Genomic DNA, 21149 nt, shown 5'->3' with positions numbered 1-21149 from the left:
CCGTTATCCTATCATACCATCCCCTCCATAAACTTATCTAGCTTAATCTTAAAGTCATGGAGGTCCTTCTTCCCCACTGTTTCCTTCGGAAGGCTGTTCCAGAATTGCACTCCTCTGATGGTTAGAAACCTTGGTCTAATTTCAAGCCTAAATTTCCTGACTGACACTTTATATCCATTTGTCCTCGTGTCCACATTAGCACTGAGCTGAAATAATTCCTCTCCTTCCCTGGTATTTATCCCTCTGATATATTTAAAGAGTGCAATCATATCTCCTCTTATCCTTCTTTTGGTTAAGGAAAACAAACCGAGCTCCTCAAGTCTCCTTTCATACGACAGGCTTTCCATTCCTTGGATCATTCTAGTGGCCCTTCTTTGTACCCGTTCCAGTTTGAATTCATCCTTCTTAAACATGGGAGACCAAAACTGCACACAATACTCCAAATGAGGTCTCACCAACGCCTTGTATAACGGGACTAGCACCTCCTTATCTCTACTAGAAATACCTCGCCTAATGCATCCCAAGACCGCATTAGCTTTTTTAGCAGCCACATCACATTGCCTACTCATAGTCATCCTACAATCAACCAGGACTCCTAGGTCCTTCTCCTCCTCTGTTATTTCCAACTGGTGCATCCCCAGCTTATAACTAAAATTCTTGTTAGTCATCCCTAAATGCATAACCTTACACTTCTCACTATTGTATTTCATCCTGTTACTAATACTCCAGTTTACAAGGTCATCCAAATCTCCCTGGAGGATATCCCGATCCTTTTCCGAATTGGCAATACCTCCCAACTTTGTGTCATCCGCAAACTTTATCAGCCCACTCCTACTTTTGGTTCCGAGGTCAGCGATAAATAGATTGAATAAAATCGGACCCAAAACCGAACCTTGAGGAACTCCACTGGTAACCCCCCTCCAACCCGACAGATCACCCTTCAATACAACCCTCTGCAGTCTCCCGTTTAACCAGCTCCTTATCCACCTCTGGATTTTCATTTCGATCCCCATCTTTTCCAATTTAACCAGTAATTCCTCATGCGGTACTGTATCAAACGCCTTACTGAAATCAAGATATATTAGATCCACCGCATTTCCCTTGTCTAAAAAATCTGTTACTTTCTCAAAGAAGGAGATCAGGTTGGTTTGGCACGATCTACCTTTCGTAAAACCATGCTGTAATTTGTCCCAGTTGCCATCGGCCTCAAGGTCCGTAACCACTCTCTCCTTTAAAAATTTTTCCATTACTTTGTATACTACAGATGTTAAACTAACAGGCCTGTAGTTACCCGGGTCACTTTTTTTCCCCTTCTTGAATATAGGAACTATATTAGCTAATCTCCAGTCAAACGGTACAACCCCCGAGTTTAGAGATTTATTAAAAATCATTGCTAACGGGCTTGCAATTTCACTCGCCAATTCCCTTAATATTCTACGATGAAGATTATCCGGGCCCCCCGATTTACTTCCGTTAAGCTGTTCAAGTTTGGCTTCCACCTCAGATACCATAATGTCTACCCCCATATCTTCATTCCCATCAGTCCCTCTATCACTATTCCTTAGCCCTTCATTAGCCTCATTAAAGACCGAGGCAAAATATTCGTTCAGATATTGTGCCATGCCAAGATTATCCCTAATCTCCACTCCGTTTAAAGTTTTAAGCGGTCCCACTTCTTCCTTCTTGGTTTTCTTCCTATTTATATGGCTAAAAAACCTTTTGCTATTGGTTTTAATCCCCTTCACTAGGTCCATCTCCACCCGGCTCTTTGCCTTTCTCACTGCTTCCCTACACCCTCTGACCTCAATAAGGTAGGTTTCTTTGCTGATCCCTCCCATTTTCCACTCCTTGTACGCTTTCTGTTTTTTCTTAATCACTCCTCTAAGACGCTTGCTCATCCAGCTCGGTCTAAAACTGCTACCTACGAACCGTTTTCCCTTTCTCGGGATACATGCCTCTGACAGCTCCTGCAACTTCAACCTGAAATAACCCCAGGTGTCATCCGCCTTTAGATCCCTAAATATGTTAGTCCAATCCACTTCCCTAACTAGTCGCCTCAATTTAGTAAAGTTAGCCCTTTTGAAATCGTAAACCTTAGTCTCAGATGCAATTTTGTTTATCCTTCCATTTATTTTGAAACAAATTAGCTCATGATCACTCGAGCCAAGGTTGTCCCCTACAACTATTTCCTCAACAAGGTCCTCATTACTTACCAAAATGAGATCTAAAATGGCATCCCCCCTCGTCGGTTCAGCAACTACTTGATGAAGGAATTCATCAGCTATCACGTCTAGGAAAAGCTGAGCCCTATTATTATTACTAGCATTTGTTTCCCAATCTATATCCGGGAAGTTAAAATCTCCCATGATCAGACAGTTCCTATTAGTATTTACCTCCTTAAAAACATTAAAGAGCTCTCTATCCATATCCAGACTAGATCCCGGCGGTCTATAGCACACCCCAATCACTATCCCAGGGGACGCTCTAGTAGTTTTCTTCCCCAATGTGACCATTGCCCAAACAGACTCTGTATTATCCATTGCATTGCTAGTTATTTCGTTACTTTTCACCTCATTATTGACATACAATGCTACTCCCCCACCTTTACCTTTGTATCCGTCTTTCCTAAACAGCACATACCCTTCCATACCTGTACTCCAGTCATGGCTACCGTTCCACCATGTTTCGGTTATTCCTACGATATCCGGTTTCAATTCTCGGACCAGGAGCTCTAGTTCCTCCATTTTGTTACCTAAGCTTCTCGCATTGGTGAACAAACATCCTAATTTTTGCTGTTTGGCTCCTCTCACCCTTTTCACCCAACTTGGTAGGGACACAGTACTACCAGTATGACCTGTCAGTCTAGTATCCGTCCCCCCCCTCTTCCTTATACCTAACCATCCCCCTCTGGCTATATCTGTTGTTATACTGTTGTTCTCACTCTCAACGTATAAATTTGGCATGGAGAGTACCTGGACCTCTCCCAACCGTCTCCCCCCAGTGTCTAGTTTAAAGCTCTTTTAATCAGATGAGCCAGCCTCCCTCCTAGAATTCTACTTCCTTCCCTACTTAGGTGGAGCCCATCCCGTGAGAACAGTTTTCTGTCCCCAAAAGCCTCCCAGTGCCCATACATCCCAAAGCCCTCCTTGTAACACCACTCCCTCAGCCAACTATTTATTGCCACGATCCTGTCACCCCTTTGGCGCCCTTCCCTAGGGACAGGTAGAATCCCACTGAAGATCACCTGAGCCTCAATTTCCTTGAGCGTCTTTCTTACCCAACCTGGCATAGTCTCCCTTATCTCATCATAGAAGGCAATTAGGTTAGTCAGTGCTGTGGCATGTCATTAGGAGTCAAAATCCCACCCAGATATACTGCTGGGCTGGGCTTGACTGCACAGCCATCCAGCCAGCTCCTTCTGCAGATCCACATGCCATGGCAGCATTGTGTCGGGGAGGAAAAGGCCTTTCATGAAACATCATGTGGTCAGGGGCTGATGCTGGAAATCTGGTGGAGGGCTAGATTTCGGGTCAGCTGTTCTTTCTCCGGGAAGATACCCGAGAGTGAGCTCTGTAGGAACTGTCAATTTGGGAGCGCTTGACAAGTTCCAACAGAGAGGTCTGCAGCATTTTGGGAGCAGTATCGGGCCAGCGAGCCCTTTGATTGTAATCAGCGGGTTGGCAAGAGTCCCAGAAACTCGGAACAAAAATGCTTTGAACAGGCCAGATACACAAGGTGTGTCGCCCTTAGTCTGTGGGGTGTGGAGCGGTGACTCATGGCATTATCATGTTCTGCTGCTGTGTGTGAAAGCATCCATCAGTGCCAGCACCTTGTTTGGAGCTGGCCAGCGGCTGCTTTTTCACGTGCCAGGCTTCCATCGCTCACATCCTAAGCTCTTGCTCCCTGTCTGCCCCCCTTTGCTGCCTTAGATAATTGTGTGCTCCACCCCCGTACAGCAGATGGGCACTTTGCTTAATGATAGTTATAGATGCTGGGTTTGCACCCTGCTTGTTGATAAGACACTGCAGCAGGTCTGGGGTTAGGTCTCCACACCTTCAGCATTGTCTCTCCTGTGTCACAGTGCAGATGGCGCCCCTAAGGCCGGCCAGACCTGCCATTCTCCCTGAGCTGCAAGGATGCTCCTTTGTTTAAGATGCTAAAGGATTTTGATGACCTTGGTCCTTTCCAATAAGAGTCTTAAAAACCACCCTCTTTGGTTTGGTTGGCGGATGCTCTGCCAGTGTAGGTTACCCTGTACGAGGATCTGGTCCATCACTTTTTGAAATCTTCCCTATTTACATTCGACAGCCTCGGTCGGCAGTTTTGCTGAGGTTATGAAATAAAGCAGAGGCCTACGTGTAGTAACATTTGCATTACTCTGCAGCAGATGATTGGGACCGGGGTTGATCTGATAAACATTTGGCTGTTTCTGTACTGTCACGAGCACAGAGTGTACCATGCCTGCATGGAACTGGTCTTGTTGGTTTGCTAGGGCAGCATACTGCATTGTACGGAAGCTGTCTGATGTCGCCAGCTTCTCATCAATATAATAATTGCAGAATTACCTGGCATTGATTGTCACTTCTCCGTTGGTACAAGAAATAGGGCAGCACATTTCACTTTCATTTTGTAGCTGGATGTGTAAGCTCAGACTGAAATAGCACTAGATGGAAATGAGACAAGAAATCTTCCTCCAGGTAATAATGTAATGCATCCCAATCCTGGACGGCACAGCCCCCTGCTAGTTTTTCTTTTCCCACCTCCAGCTCTGCCAGTCCTCTCTCTAGTCCTGAAGTGCAGCTGTCTGCTATTTCAGTCCCGGGACCACACACAGCCGATCCATCTTGATTTTAACCTGCTGCAGCTGCCTCCTACTGTTCTGACTTGAGCCTCTCTTTAGCGAAGAATGGTAATAAACGTTGTGGTGCCGTGGACAAGTGAGCGACTAGGGACAAAAGTGAGAAGAAAAGTGGGTGAAATATTTGTAGCTACTCCTGAAGTGCTCTAAGTATGAATGTTGCCATCTTTTCTTGCTGTTTTGACATTGATCCTGGCATCATGAAAGCGTGAAATTTGTGGCACTTTTGCAGTCAAATTTAGGGTGACCATATTTATTAAAGTAAAAATGGGATGGCTGGGGCTCGACTAAGCCATGCCCTCCGCCCTGGGATTGCCAGAGCTGCCCTCCCCATGCTGCCTGCAACTGCGGCTGACCCCCACCCCCCCGTGCCGCCCGCGGCTGGGGCTGACCCTCAGTGCTGCCTGCAACTGCGGCTGACCTTCTGAGCTCCGTGCCACCTGGCGGGGGAGTCAGCTCTCCAAGCAGCACTGCCCGCCAGCAAGAAATTTCTCCACTCTCCTGCTGGCGGGCAGCGCTGCCTTCAGCTGACACCCCTGCTCTCCGCTCTGCCTTGCGGTTGGGACAAATGCCCAGTTTTGGCAAAAATGTAGGGACGGCCGGGAGAGAGCTGAAAAAGGGGGACTGTCCCAGCCAAAATGGGACATGTGGTCACCCTCGTCAAATTACTGTTTTCACAAAATGTTTCAGGGAGGTGTGAAACAGGGCAGAACGAAATGGTGACCAAGTCCCCTCTGTGTTTTCCTCACGTCTCTGTACAAAGCCCATCAACCTTATGTGTGACCCCAGCCAGCACTTCAAGTTAGCCCTCCAGCCATGCGAAGCCAGATCACTAACCCTCTGTGCCACTGAGGTCCAGTAAGGAGAAGCCTCAGTATGAAGCATGTAAGGTCTCTGCATTATAAGGATCTCTGTACAGAAATGCAGAGGAGCTTGTTCCTCCTGAAGCATGTCTGAGCCCTGCACCCGTACTCAGCGGTACCTGTGCCTACACCTATCCTAATTAGTGCCTCGACCTGCTTCTGCATCTGAATTTGTCTGTTTCACACTCGCTTTCCTACAGGTGCACCTGTTAGGGCTTTTGACCAAACAAAAATGGTTTCAGGAAGATTCTGGTTCCCCAAGAATGTTTATATTTGTGGTTGGAAAACTGACAAACTCAAAGCTGAAAAATTTGGGGGGGAATGGGTTTTGGTAGTTTTGGGTTGAAATTTTCATTTTTTTTTAATATCAACTCCCCCCACCCCTGAAATTCCCTCCACCCCTAAATTTTCTGACCAGCTCTGCTTCTTATGCATGTATCATACATGTATCTAGTATCTGCATTTGATTTTCTTAGTGAGAAGCTGTAGGCCATCCTCATGTGGTAGTGGAAGTGGAGCCCAGGTCCTCAGAGGGCTAACTCCCATTGATTTCAATGGGAATTAGGCACCTACAGACCTTTGAGGATCCGGGCCAGGGTCCCGTGCATTTTCCTGTCAAGTGCATGGAATGAAGAGCAGAAGTAGGACCAGTTCTGACTCTGGAGGGGTCTTTCTTTGGGGAGGGCTCCCCATGGTGCTCCAGTAGCAGTACTAGAGTCTAGAGGCCCTAGCTGAGCACAGAGCCTTATTGTGCTAGGTGCTGTACATACATAGTGAAAGGCATTCCCTGCCCCCCACCGCTTGCATTCGAAGTGGACAAAAGAAGTGGTATCCTTTGACAGAAGGGGAACTGAGGCAGAGTGAGTCACACAAGGTGTCTGTGGAAGATCCAGGAACTGAACCCTATGTAGTGTGTCACCCCCCACACACTTCTGCTGAGCAAACACCATGTCTGAAATTGTCTGTGCTGTGCTGTCAACCCAGGCAGCTCAAACTCCAGTTTGAGCCCAAACCCCGCTACCGTCCATGCAGAAATCAGTCTGACTTGGGCCAGAACCCCTCTGGACTTGTGCCCAGGGGCCCTGCTGTGGGGGTGGGTCAGAGCCTGAGTCCTGCTGAGACTCTGCTGCAAGCTGCAGACCCGAGTCAGAAGTTCAGCATAGCGCAGTACAGACGTGTTGGCCCGGCTGAGAGACCTGGGTCCAGCAATTGAAAACCAGGTTTACAGTGCAGCGTGGATGCTCTAGCAGACCTGGATTTACAATGCAGCGTAGAGATGCCCACAGAGACGCCGCCTGTCCCCTAGGCTGTTGGTGCTGGTGCTGGATGCTGATCCAGTTCACGCTAGGGAAAAGAAAAAAAACCTCAAAGCAAAGAAGAGTGGGAGCAGGCTGCATGGGGAAGGGCCCAGTGATCCATTGCTGGGGAGGAGGGCTGTCATGCAGGGTAGTTTTCTACCTAGACACACAGCTGGCAATGAATCTGCAAAGGGGAACTGGAAGCTGACACTCCGAGGATGAAGTTTCCCGAGTCTGTTCCCCTCCCACTCCGTCTGCCTGCTCTCGCTTCTCTACTGCCTGGTGCATTTATGTAATGAGTTTAAAAAGCGCAATCGCATCAAGGTCAGCACTAAACCTGCCTGCCCTGCAGCACCTGAGCTGAGCGCGCGGTGCTCTCGGAGTGGGTGTGTGCAGGCAGGGGGCTGTATATCCCGTCTGACGGAGGGCGTGCCGGCTCACACCCCAGCCAGAGAGCCAGGGGAAGGAGCACGGAGAAGCCAGCAGCAGAGGGACGTATGGCAAGGAGGGATTCTTGAGGTTTAACCCCAGCTCAAGAATTGTTACCGTTGTGTTTTCTCAAGTGCAGTCAGGTGAAGTTCCAGTCCACTCGCTCTATCTGCAGCCATGCTTCACTCTCCCCTGAAAACAGCCCTGGCTTATGAGTGTTTTCAAGACCAGGCCAGCTCTACATTGGCCTTGCCCTCGGATCACAAGCTGAAAACTAGAGGCACAGGAAAACAGAGGGTCCAGGAGCAGGTGATGATGACGGTGAAACGGCAGAAGCAAAAGTCCTCTCAGTCGTCGACCCTTGGGCACTCCAACCGAGGTAAAACCCCAGCCGCCGCGTAGCAAGGGATTCACATTCCCCCTCCCTGGGCTGCTTCGGAACCCACAGTGGGTTTGTATTTGGGGTCTTTGTAATCTAGGCTATTTGGTTCTGGGTTTTGTCTATAACTGACAAGCTGGCCCGTTTCTCTGGAGTTGCCTGCTGGGATTTCTCTGTCCAGAAGAAATGGCAGGAAATCTGGAAGGGCTAGCACAGCACTGGGCGTCAGGACCTCTGGGTTCAATCCCTGCCTCTGTTGCTGTGTGATTCTGAGCCAGTGACTTTACCCGCTCTGTGCCGCCGTTTCCCCATATGTAAAGTGGCCATCATCCCCGTCTCGTGGCTTGCTGTGAGGCATAGTTAGTGTATCTTCACGATGTGCCTTGACAGCATCAGCTGGAAGGTGCAAAGCATTATTAACTCTTTGTTCCCTGACTCTAAATAGTGTTTCACTTCTCAGACAGTGATCTGTGTTCCTCTGCGTATTTCCCTGCCAGTTGGATTATTTGCCAAATGTCTTATGACCTGCTCTGTATCTGGACTCTCAGCTTTGTGCCCTTTGGGTGGCTTCCTCCCCCTCTAGTCTAGGCTTAGGAACACTGACCGTGAGCAGCCCAACACATGTTTCTGTAACGACCCTGCTAGGCTCAGTGCAGCCAGCCGGACATGTGCTGTCTTTATACAGGGCGTGCTAAGGAGTTTAGAGTGGTGGAGAGCCAGCACCTTGTAAATCACAGGCTACATTCTGGGTCTATGGCTGGCTTCCTCTAGCAATCGCTGCTCTGTCGATTGGTTAGCACCTAAGAGGAGATGAAGGAGGACTAGGAATCCCCATCACATTTGAAAGGTGAAGGTCACCTCTCCCCCCGCTCATTACTGCAACTTTGCGCCTGAGCTCAAAGCGCTTTTCTGAACCTGACTGAAAAGCAGGTGAGCAGCATTGCTCACAATTTACAGACAGAGTTAGTGAGGTACAAGAAGCAAAGCGACTCAGCCGTGGTTACACAGCAAGTCTGTGGCAGAGATGGGGAAAGAACTGAGGACAGTCCAGGGCTTTTTTCTCTTTAGAGTTTGCTTCATTGTTCTTCCTTTGGGGAACTGTAGAAATTCTCCAGCAGAGAGGAAAAAAAACAAAAACCAAAAAAACCTCAGAGCCAACCTTGCCTCCGTCCCTGGCCGTGCAGCATGGTCCATGTGTCCGGAAGGGTTCTGTGACTGGGTCACCTACCTCAGTGATCAGCTGAGCCGCTCTCACCATCCACTGCACTGAGTTATTCCGGTCTCAGTTGTGCTTGTGATTTCCAGTGGCCTAGTGATCTGGATTTCACTCCTGCCGAAAGAGCGGCAAAGCTGGGACATGTCCTCCTAGGGAGAAGATGTCCAGCTGTGATGGAAGGATAGTGAGGTGTTAGCAGGGAGGATGAGTGATACTGATGCTGAATGAGACATGCAAAGGTCTCTGCTCAACCCTTGAGGATCTGGACTGGCTTTGCAAGGTTGTGAGAATCTCAAGACTGATATTTCTAGCTCAAGGTTGGCAACTTTTCAGAAGTGGTGTGTCGAGTCTTCGTTTATTCACTCTAGTTTAGTTTAAGGTTTCGTGTGCCAGTAATACATTTTAATGTTTTTAGAAGGTCTCTTTCTATAAGTCTACAATATATAACTAAACTATTGTTGTATATAAAGTAAACAAGGTTTTAAAAATGTTTAAGAAGCTTCATTTAAAATTACCATAAATTAAAATGCAGAGCCCCCTGGACCAGTGGCCAGGACACTGAGAGTGCCACTGAAAAGCCGCTCGTGTGCTGCCTTTGGCACACGTGCTGTAGTTGCCGACCCCTGCTCTAGGTGGACTCAAATATGAGAGGGGTCAGATATCCCTGTGCCTCTTCGAAAGGTTCTCGGTTACAGTGGCACTTGACTTCGAATGTAGGGCTGACTTCCGAGAAGTGGGGCTGCATTGTGGCGTTTGGGGTAGGGGTCAAGATGTTTATACAGTTCCAGCTGGCTTCCTGAGCCCCATCGAACTCTTCCCTTTGCATGCCGAACTCACGGCACAGGGGATGTAGCAGCTCTGTGGAGGAGCGTGTTTATGCAATACCCCATACTATGCCAGGATGGCAGTGTATGAATCTGTGACTGCTGTGATTGTGGGAGCCAGGGCATTGGTATTGAAGAGGGCAGAGGCAAGCTTGTCTGTGCCAGCTGAAGGCGCTAATCACAGAGGTAACTGGAAGATGTGGTCATGTGTAAATCTGTTCCTAGCTCCTCTCACTTTTATCGATTAAGGCTTTGTGGTCTCAGGACCTGGTGGAATAAGAAACAAACCAGGCTGACAGTAGGTGCCGGACGAAGAAGCACGAACTGAGACAACTTTGCCAGTTAGTGATGCTGTGGTCGCTGTTCACCACTAACACATCAACTGTAGGCAGAAATCTTTGCAGGCGTCAGTGCCAATTCTGCCCTACACCTTGCTACAGCTCTGCTGGGGATTCAGCGTACGGCTGATGGGCAGGAGCAGGTGCCATTCAAAAAATGTGTGGAGAAATTGGGCAGATATTTACATGGTGAAACAAAATCGCCCTTGAGGATTTGATCCAATAAACACCCTGATTTTCCGAAGTGCTGAGCACCCAACCCTCCCATGGATCTCAATGGGAGCTGCAGAGGACTCAGTGCTTTAGAAAACCAGGTCCCTTGTTTAGGTACATACCTCCTAAATCCATGCTTCACATCTGGCTGCTGTTGAAAATTTGGCTAATTGTTGGTAATCACCTTGGACATTCTGGGCCAACATATTTAGGAAACATCGACTATGGGACATTTTCTGCTTTTTGAGTCTTCCATGAGCATTCAGGTACTAAATAGCATTTCATTTTATGGCATCCAACATTGTGCTGTGTTCGTCACATGAGATATAAATTGCACAAGGTCCCAGAAGACGGAGCAGATATCTCAAAGTTCCCTAGAGAATGGGGCGGGAGTGGAATCTCAAAGCAAAATCACTTGAAAGGAATTGGATTAGTGTGGGATTTTTCAAAAGATCCTACGTGACCCAGGAGGTCGTAGAAAGTCAATGGGGCTTGTGGTCCTAAAACGAGGTGCTTTTTGAAAATTCCACCCCAAATCAGGCTGATTCTGAGTGAGCAGGTGTCTTCGTCAACAGCAACTCTGTGACCACCTTGTGCAGAAATGCCAGTGAATGAGTGGGCCATGGAAAATGAACTCTCTCATCCTGGGATGGCTCCCTACAGCTCCCACTGCTGCGGTAGTGAGTGTGGGAAGCTTACTCTGTTGCTGCCCGTGGCCGATCTTTGTTGTGGCTGGATAGAGGATTTTGCATACTCCAGAGCTGTTAGAATTGAGATACGTTGACATACTAAGGAACGATAGAGGTCTATACAGCCCCGAGCTCTCTGTTCAATGTCGCCTGTAGTGTGTGCAGCTGCAAACTAGAATGCTGTGGCCCAGCTCTCAGTGTAAATCAACATAGCTGCTGTTGACTTCAGTGCAGCTCACAGGTGCTGGAAGTAGGGGGCTGCCACACCCCCTGGCCTGAAGTGGTTTCCATCATATGCAGGTTTACAGTTGGTTCAATGGCTCTCAGCCTCCCCCCCCCCCCCCACACTATACAAATGGTTCTAGTACACCTGGTGCAGCTATGCCGATTTACACCTGCAGAGGGTGTGGTCCTTCATGGCGTGTCTCTCCCTGCCACAAGGAACCCTTGGGCTTACCTAGACTCCGGCTCAGTCCAAATGCATTGTAAAGATCTAATTAACTGCCGGACTAAAATAAATGGTGTACAGCACATATTGAACCATTAGGTCATAATACTTCTGGGGGCAAGTGTAGGCTCTTCCCCAGTGAGCGGGACCAGTGGATTTCCCAGTAGCAATGAAGAGTTCCGGAAATTTTCCTCCTTTGGGGATTTTCCTTGGTACTCTCCCTTTTCCACCCCTCGCCATGCCATTTTCCAGGAGACTTTGGCTTTCACTTCCAGAGCCTCGAGATCTGGGATGCACAACAGGCACCTCCACTTGGAAAGGCAGATTATGGGAGACCCACATTGTCCTTCTCTCCTATCCGCTGATTGCCAGTATCAAAGCCCCCGCCCACGATAAACCGAAGTATCAACTGCTTAAGTAGGACAGGACAATATGAGGCTGATGTTCTTACATTGATTTCCTCCCCCACCCCCTCGGAAATGATGTTCTCTTGCATGGAGACTGAATTTACTGTCCAGCTCTAGCAGCTGAGGGTCACAATTCCATGACAGATTTCACACCCCAGGCTTTAAAGAGCATAGCACCTTTGGTGCTGTGTATGCCACAGAAATTCTCGGTAATAAAGCCAATCATTAAATCTCATGGGCCGGGGGAAGGGTACGGGGGGTAGGGGGCGAACTATCCGTGATGCAAAATTCCTTGAGACTCCAGCTCAAAGTAATGAAGCTACACAATGAAAGCAAAGATGTGCATCAAAGGGGCTTATTTATTATTTGTACTGTATTATCGGAGTACCGAGGAGTTTAGACAGGATCCCACGGTGTAGGCATTGTACAAACCCTGAACAAAAAGACAGCCCCTGCCCCAAACAGCTTACATAGTATTACAGACAGATGGGGGGAGTACAAAGAAACAATGAGACAATATCTGTCAGCCTGGCAGACAGTGACCTTGCAACTCTGCTGGCTGGTGACCTGATTCAATAAGCATTTAGCACTGTCTGTTGACAAGCATCAATCATGAATGACTCAGGGTGATGCTCAGCTAGGGAAAGAAACTGTCTTGCTGCAGTTCAGGGCAAATTGAGAAGGTCCTTATGAAAAAGGAGGGGAGGGGGAAATTGTCCCCAAAACAGGGCCAGATAAGCCCATGACCTGCCCTGAGCACTCAGGAGTGTGTAGTGAAGTAGTTGTGATATGGTTAGCTGGGTTACACAGAGCATTATGGGATGGAGCCAGGCTCCACCCCTCCCTTACTTTTATTTAATGGAGTTTTCTCCTGATCCTCATAATGAAGTTGAATAAAGCAGCAAGTTCCCAGCCTGCAGCGCTGTGAGTTGGCTGATTTTTGCTGCAGTGAGTGGTCCTTTTACAAAAAAGGAAGCTATTGAACTGCACGGGAAGTGGGCAAGGGAGGAAGGCATAGAAGCTCCACTCTGGGTGTTATTGGACATGAGCACAGATCAGGAGAGTGTTAGCTAAGAAATTATTCCCAGGCAACTGGGGCCAAGGGATCTGTCCCTAGTGCCGGCTTCATTAGAAAACACGTATCACCGGGGAGAATCGCATGGGTTAAACCCATAGTTCGTGTCCCACCCTACTCCTTCCCCACCCCAGCAGCTATGCACCAACCTGCCCTATTGAAATCAACCCGGGGAATTGTGCCAGGAGAATGCATAGAGTGGGGAAGTACTCAGACGGAGCAATGTCAGTGTGTCGTACATCCATTCACACATGTCTTGCTGTTCTCTTTGCCAATACTTATAGGAAAGTCTTTTGGAAGTGAATAAGGATTAAATGAGTTGGGTTATAGAGAAGTTAATAGGGTTCTGAACAGAGCTTAATTTGTAATGAAAGAGGTGCCACGGCTCAAGCAATTGTTTTCCCTTTCATAACTGATGCAGCAGGCCCAGAGGTGCCGGGGCTCTGACCTGCCAAGCCCAGAGGTGCCGGGGCTCTGAACTGCCAAGCCCAGAGGTGCCGGGGCTCAGCCCTGGCAAGCATGGGCCCAAATTAAGAATTGGTTCTAGAGAAATTACTCTCCGAACCTCTTGAGTTTAATGGACAATGGAATCTTCAGTCTAGACATTGGCATAGAGGAGTCGGGGGAAGATTTCCCTGCTGATGCCCATTCTGGGTAATTTCTCCTACCTCTTCTGGATCAGTGTTTCTCCCCCTCTGGTATATTGCTCTAGCCTAGGATGATCACATGGTCCTGGTCATCATCCATGCTATTGCTGTGGCCGGGAGTGGTGACTAGAATGTGCCAGCCTCCAGAAGTGGGTTGGGCTGGAGCACTCACCTGCGCCGTGGTCTTTCATTACCCAGTGTGGGCGTTATTAATGAGTTAGGAGCCTAAAGCCTTTGAGGATCTTGGCATTAGTGGCTGTAAGGCACTTTGAGGAGGAACAGCTCCGTGTGAATGACTGCAGGGTGCCTCCGAGTTGGCACACCAAACAGTCAGAGATGTAAGAGGGAGAAAGGGAGCTGATGTTGCATTTTCTGATGAAACAAGGCTTTATCAATAAATGCCTGTTTCTATAATAAAAAATGTTTCATGGAAACGTCTGGGGTTCAGTGAACTTTAGATGAACTGTAGGCAGGTTTCCATCAGAAATCCGCCAGGTTTCCTACCAGCTCACCAGGAGGGATGCTGAGCCAAGGTCTTCCAGAGTCTGCAACTCTGGGACAGCCAGCCATGCAGACTGGCCTGGGGCTGTGGACACAAAGGCTTCCAGGCTCCCTGACCCAGAGCTGGGAGCGCTTCAGCCAAGGCTCCCAGGGTTTCTTGGCTTCTGGTTCCCCATGAGCCAGACTGACAGAGAGCCTAGAAGCTCTGGCAGCCACACCTGGGCTAGGGACCACAGAGCTTGGGCTTCCAGGCTCAAATTTCTTTTGTAATTTTCAAAATGAAGTGTTTTCAGATTTCCTTTCCACGTGAAATTTTGAAATTCTGCTTTTTCGTTCTGAAATGGAACAAATTCTTTTCCAGAATTTCTGATTTGAAGGGAAATTCCAGTTTAGGACCATTACTACTAAGAGATGAAGGAGCTACATTTTCACAAGTGCCCACTAATTTGGGTGCTCACATTGAGATGCTTTGGGCTTGATTTTCGGAGGTGTTGAGCACCTAGCACTCCTGTGGAATTCCATCATTTGGAGCCAGTGGGTCTTTACATTTCCTTAAATCAGGCCTTGGATGTCTCATTTTGGGCACCCAAAATTAGTGGGCACTTTCAAAAATGTAGGTCTTATTAACTCACACTGTATTGTGCTGTCACATGATGCAATGGAGTTCCAGCTTGGAGGATAGTTAATACTACTTCTAATCTTTGTTCTTAATGATCAATGTGATCTCATGTAAAAGGCTTTTGGAAGGAAAGGGAAATTGGAGAAATGAAGCAAAGATTCCCTTACTAGAGTTTGCCAGTGGGAAGTAGATGGAAAGAGGTTTTACACAGCAGGGCTGGTCAGTTATAGACTGTTGAGAAGTTCATGCTTCTGGGCTGGGTTATGCGGTGGCTGATTAGAAAACCTGCAGGGTTTCTTCTTGATCTAAGAGATTTGGATAAGGACAGAACTGAACCTCTAAACTCCATTTCCACCACCATTAGCTAAGGGCCAGAGTGTGTCTCCTTGATTCACAATGACTAGTTGAAATTCCTGGGACTGCTCTCAGAGCAAGGCACTACCCAGCACAAGAAAGGGTGGAAGAATCTGGTCCTGAGAGGTGACTGGAAGGTTGGATCACCCCTCTCCTGCCCTTTATTCCTTTCTGAATGACTACTCAGAAGGGGCTTCTAGCCTTATGCAGCCATATCCATTGAGAGAGGACTTCTCTTCCCCCTGATTTATGATACGTCCCTTGTCCTTCTCTGGTGGCCAGTGGGGAAGACCTTGACCCATCAGAGAACAAAGAACTCCATGTCCCACATGCAAACCACATAGGAGCTTAGCTTTCCATTCCTAATGTTGTTCTTCTGCTTGCAGGTTCCATGTATGATGGTTTGGCTGATGGCGTCAACTATGGGACTGCCCGGGGCAGCTATTATGCCAAAGCCCAGACAGGAAACAGCAACTGGGGGTATCCGGTAAGGTGTTCTTTTCTCTGTGCCTTGCTGTTGAGGTGTTCAGAGTGCAACTCTCAGCATGATAGTCCATAGGAATGGACTGCTGGTCAATGTGGGGAGCCAATGGTGCCGTAGAGACAAGAGTAAGATGGACATCAACAGCCTGCAGATGTTCTAGGCGGGCGAGGGAGGAAGTTACCTTGTTCCCTAAGAACGGAGGTAACAAATTTGTTTGGGCAGCACAACAAGCCTAGGTCTCAACTGTCCACAATCTGGATCAGAACTCCCCTCTGCTGCTGGGTGGATGGTATGGGGCCATTACAGGGCTAGGGTTCAAGAAAACTTGTTTCTGACACTGGATCTAGTATTTTGCTTCGGGCTCATCTCTGCAAATAAGGGAAAGATTCATTGGCAGGTGTGTGGGGGATAGGCAGGAAGGTCTCACTTAAACTATTGCCCCACCTAATTGCTCTGACTGAGGAGGAAACGCTGCATTTCAGAGCCCTCTATTTAGCAAAGCTGACGGCACTGAATCCAGCATCACCTGTGTGGTATTTTCAGCACCCTACAAAGCTCGGTGATATTTTTCTGTGATTTGGCCATTGCGTAAAAACACCCTGGGGGTGCGGCTGGCAGTTTGGGGATTTAGATCTCTCCTTATTTAGCTTTGTTCTTGCTCCTTCTCTAGTTCCCGCACGTTTGCTATAAATGCTGTGTCTTTGTTGGCTGGTGAAGGCCAAAGGCCGGTTACAATTTAAATGCCAGTTCATATCCTCTGTGATTTGCTTTGTTGAATGATCCTCCATATCCCCTAGCCAGCACCAGCTGAACGACAACAGCTGTGGCCACCATGAGTGTGTATCTGACCTGAGTGGTGACTAGCAATGAACTCACGGGTCAGATCCGAACGCGAACCTATCCCCAAACTCAGAGCTGGTTAGAGTTAGGACTTGGGGTTCAGAGTCACAGAGTCCTCTTGGAAAAAGGTGGATGAGATGACTCAGAATGATCAGGGCCTCCGTGTTACATCTTCTCCCAAAGATGGCACCAGCAATAGCGCAGTACCCCCTAGCATTGCAGCTGGCCACTACTTCTCTATTGACCTGGCCGGTCCCTGAAGGTCTCTCCTCCAGTTGCAGACCAGAGGTACAGTTTCCCAAAGTACCTGAGTCCAATAGCCTTTCAGTGAGGGTCCTAAGTTCCTTAATCACTTTTGAAAATGGTGCTGAGTCTTTGGTTACATTGGTGATTTGAAAATGTAATCCCAGGCCTAAATCTGCTTGGGCCCGTGAGATTGCACACTACATGCAGACAGGGGAACTTCTTTTTCCATTCTGCTTGCTCCCTAGAGGTATTAAAGGAATGCAAACACCACCACCCCACCACCACCACCTGTTTTCAACTAACTTTGAGCTCTGTCTGCAAGTTTGCTTGAAACTCATAAAATGTCTAGACTCTGTTATACAGGTGTGTCTCCCATTTGCATTTCCTCTACTTTAAGAAATGGAAAAGGTGGCAATAATAAGATCTAATTTTGTTTTTGAGGGGCAATTTCCTTAACACCTTTCATGTTTTGATTAGAATTATCATTTCTGTGAAGTCTTAAAAGGTTTTTGAGCTAGCAGGGCAGTGATAAGAACATGGCATCACTTATGGTTTTGCACTGAGTCCAGACAAAACATTGGGACAGTGATCCATTATAATCCTTGCAAGCCTTGATTGTCTCTCCCCAGAGTATGAAAAGTACTAAAGGAAATCCTTCTCTATCCTCTACCATAAGATATGGTCCCTGCCCAGAAGAATTTGCACTCTAAATGTTGTTCTTGTTGGTAGGTGGCCTTGAATCACTGATTCTAACCAGTGTCTCTTTGGTGATAAGAGAGGTTATCTAGGCCCATGGTTTGCGTGTTACTGGTTTATTCTCTTTCCTCTGCAGTTTTCTTTACCTGGAGAATCTGCATTGTCACTCCTGGGTTTTCCCTTGTATCTCATTTTACTACATGATGCACTCTCGATAAGCGTGTGTGATCATGTCTCCGGCTAATGGCTGGCACACATAGATAAAAGCCTGCACGTTATTTATTAATAAAGACCAGATTTTGATATCCTCACTCCTGCTGCGTAGTACCTTGCTCTGCACTTGGCCCCGCTGAAATTGGTTGGACCGCTCATGGAATATGGTAGTATTCAACCCACGTGAGGGCATCAGAACTTGGCCCTATGGGTGCTCTCCTTTGGTGCTCCCTTGGTAGAGGCTTTTGCTGATGAAAGTCATGGGTTCTATCCCTGTTGATGACCCATGGTACAACAGCTGTATATCGGATTGCTCTGACAGAGAGAGGACCCGTGTTTAGGTGAATGTGGGCCCTTCTGTATGTTCCATCATCACGCCATAGGCGTGGTGAATTGTATGATCTCATTTCACTGATGGCTGCATGGAGCCACACCACGCAGTGAGGTCTGAGTCATGCACCGGGAGCCTGCGAGAGGCCCTTGCAGGTACTGTACGCACCTGCAGGCAGCTTGCATGTCAGTCCTGAACCTAGAGGTTGCCACCACTTCCCCAGCTTGGTGACCACAGACCTATTGACAGCAAAAGACTCATCCATGCTGCAGCTGTTGTACCGAAGAGGCAGCGTCTGACCCAGAGGAGTCTGGAAGGGGAAGGAATGCTTGGAGCAGAAGCCCCATATTATAACTAGCAGAACAAAAGACCCTTATACGCCCACGATTGCCTTTCCCTGCCAATGTTGCCCTCCCCCCTAGTTTTTTCTTTTACATTAATGTTTTGGGGAACGCAAGGTGCTGGATTGGCAGCCCTAGAGGCTGGAGTGTTCCGCTTATCCATGAATGGATACATACAAGACAGCAGAGTGCTCTGTCTCTGCAAACGAGACAGACAGCTGGCCATCCTATGAAGGAGGCCATAAGTCGGTGTCTATAGAATCATAGAATATCAGGGTTGGAAGAGACCTCAGGAGGTCATCTAGTCCCACCACCTGCTCAAAGCAGGACCAATCCCCAACTAAATCATCCCAGCCAGGGTTTTGTCCGTGACCCATTAACTCTTTGGTCTGAGTTAATTTAACAGGAGGTAAATTAGTGCCTGTTATTACACTAATGAGTAAGTGCCCTTTTGTGACACTTCTCCAGTAGGAACTGTAGTGAGACCCTCAAACTCATTACATTCGTGGGAACAGCTGGTGCAGGAGGTGGCAGAGCTCCAGCTACCAGCTTTCTTCCAGCAGAGTCCCCCTGCTCAGACTGAGTTCTCCACCAGCTGCAGTGCAGAATGGGCCTTAGCAGACCATGGAATATGGCTTTGTTATCCCCAATCCTGCACTCTTTCATCAGGAGTTCTGCCTGAGTTAGGATTTCAGGATCAAGGTCGTTATTTGTTGCTACTGAAACATCTGTGGAGAAAAAAGGATGCTTGGGGCATATTTCTTAAAGAAAAAGGAATTTTGTTTGTTTCATACAGCTACAAGCCCAGGCACCTGGATCTGTGAGTCCAGATCCAAGGTTTTGCATCCTTCAGAATAGCCACAAGTTTAACAATTGCTTCCCTGGCCAATGCAAGTTGAACCATCACAGAACTAGATGAAAGTTGCCTCTCTGCCTGTGACAGAGAAGCAGCTTCCAGAAGTGGATGGGAGGGGATGAGCGTCTCGGGAGGAGCAATATATTTTTGCTGCTTTTGCAAGTGTTCTCCTTGCTGTGCTGTGTTAAAAGGCAGCAACCACTGCATTTCACAAGCAAGATCAAGGGTGTTCTCCACCCATCACTCAGGGTGGGACCCAGTCATATTTCATTGCCACAGCTTTCCCCTGCGGCCTGGGAGAGACTCGGTCTCGACATGTTTATATGGCATCATTTCCTTTTTGCTGTCTGCTGCTCTAGAAATAAACAAACTGGTAGTGAGTTAAAAAAAAATCAGAGCTGGGTAATAAAGAGATTGCGTTCTGAGGTGCAGAATTCAGAAACACGCAGCCACTGGAGTGTGTGGGGTGTGTGTGTCTTGGAGCTGAAAAGCAAATCAGGAAATCTGGGTACAATTCCTGGTGCTGGCACTGACCTGCTGTGCAACCTTGAACAAGTCGCCTTGCCTCTCTGTGCCCCAGTTTCCCCATCTGCTCAGTGAGGATCTTCCCCTTTTAGTAAAGTGCTTTGTGGTCTGTGCATGAAAAGCACAATAACAGGGCTAAATGTTGTTAACCATAATAATAATGAATATTGTTATGTGACTCACCATGACTCAGTTTCCCCATCTGTAAAATGGGGATAATGATACATATTTACTTACCCCCTGTGGGTGTTATGTGACTTAATTAATGATCCCGAAGTGCTTTGCAATCCTGGGCTGAGGAATGGTGCTCTGGACATGCTTGTTAATTTAGATGTGGGTGGATTTTACTGCTTGTGAAGGAAAGGGATCGACTCTTGGGCTGGTCAGGGAAGTTCTGACTCTGAGAGCTCCTCTACCTTTGCAACTCTGCCATTGCCCCTCAGCCCCCTTCTTCATTGTATTTTTGTATGGATCAGTGTCTCCTAGGGACTAAGCTTGGATTTCTAAGTTCATTTTATAGGGGTGATGAGAATTTCAGACTCAAACTCAGGGCCCTAGCAGGATACGAGGGACTTCCATTGAGTCAATGGGACTAGGAGGACCTCAGCTTTCCAGAGCTACAAGTTTAGGCAGTATTGCAGTAGATCTTCTGCTCTGTTGGTAGGGACTGTAGGAAATTCTGAACTCACCGAGTGAATCTGTACTGCTCAGGGAAGGGCAGGGCTGTGCAGAGCTGCTGTAGGAAAAGCAGAAAGTCTCACAGTGAGATCACTGTGTGGGGACTCTGGTTGTGCTTTCGTACGGAGCTTTGCAAAACTTGCAGTGCGGAATGAGTCATGATTTTGTGCCTCGTTTCCCATTTTCAGGGGCAATTTCTGAGCTTTGCCAGCCCTGCTCTGCACTCTTAAAAAAATAATAAAGCTAGACGTGAGGCTGGACTAAAACCATGGACAAACACCCACAAGCTTTGGAGAAGTTCAGATCCCATTATTATGGACTTGGGATCTATGGTAGGTGTGCATGGGAAGTAGTGATTTATTCCCCTTTGTTAATCCTCAAATAAGCATGTTCCCCATTGGAAGTGCTGGAACATCTGGCTTCACCCAAGTGATACCAACGTAATGGAAAGAGGAAAAATAACATGATTCTTGCTAAGTGGAGAACATAAGAACATAAAAACGGCCATACTGGGTCAGACCAAAGGTCCATCTAGCCCAGTATCCTGTCTACTGACAATGGCCAATGCCAGGTGCCCCAGAGGGAGTGGACTTAACAGGCAATGATCAAGTGATCTCTCTCCTGCCATCCATCTCCACCCTCTGACAAACAGAGGCTAGGGACACCATTCCTTACCCATCCTGGCTAATAGCCATTAATGGACTTAACCACCATGAATTTATCCAGTTCTCTTTTAAACCCTGTTATAGTCCTAGCCTTCACAACCTCCTCAGGCAAGGAG

The 21149-nt window shown here is 47.7% G+C and overlaps 1 protein-coding gene across 2 annotated transcripts in view; it reads left to right on the top strand.

The window, feature by feature from the left end:
• Nucleotides 1-21149, top strand: part of PKP1 (plakophilin 1) — a 67606-nt gene that overhangs the window by 7407 nt on the left and 39050 nt on the right. The window contains exons 2-3 of one of the 2 annotated variants that reach the window (XM_039537679.1): nucleotides 7588-7827; nucleotides 15545-15645. In XM_039537679.1, coding sequence (XP_039393613.1) covers nucleotides 7626-7827; nucleotides 15545-15645 — 303 coding nt within the window. In that variant the 5' untranslated portion in view covers nucleotides 7588-7625. The remainder of the gene's footprint in view (nucleotides 1-7587; nucleotides 7828-15544; nucleotides 15646-21149) is intronic. The other variant, XM_039537680.1, reaches the window with a different exon arrangement.

This window comes from Mauremys reevesii, linkage group 4 (assembly GCF_016161935.1).
Source record: "Mauremys reevesii isolate NIE-2019 linkage group 4, ASM1616193v1, whole genome shotgun sequence".
Lineage (NCBI taxonomy): Eukaryota > Metazoa > Chordata > Testudines > Geoemydidae > Mauremys > Mauremys reevesii.
The sequence above is the reverse complement of the archived record's forward strand: the minus strand, read 5'-3'. Positions and strand labels throughout refer to the sequence as shown.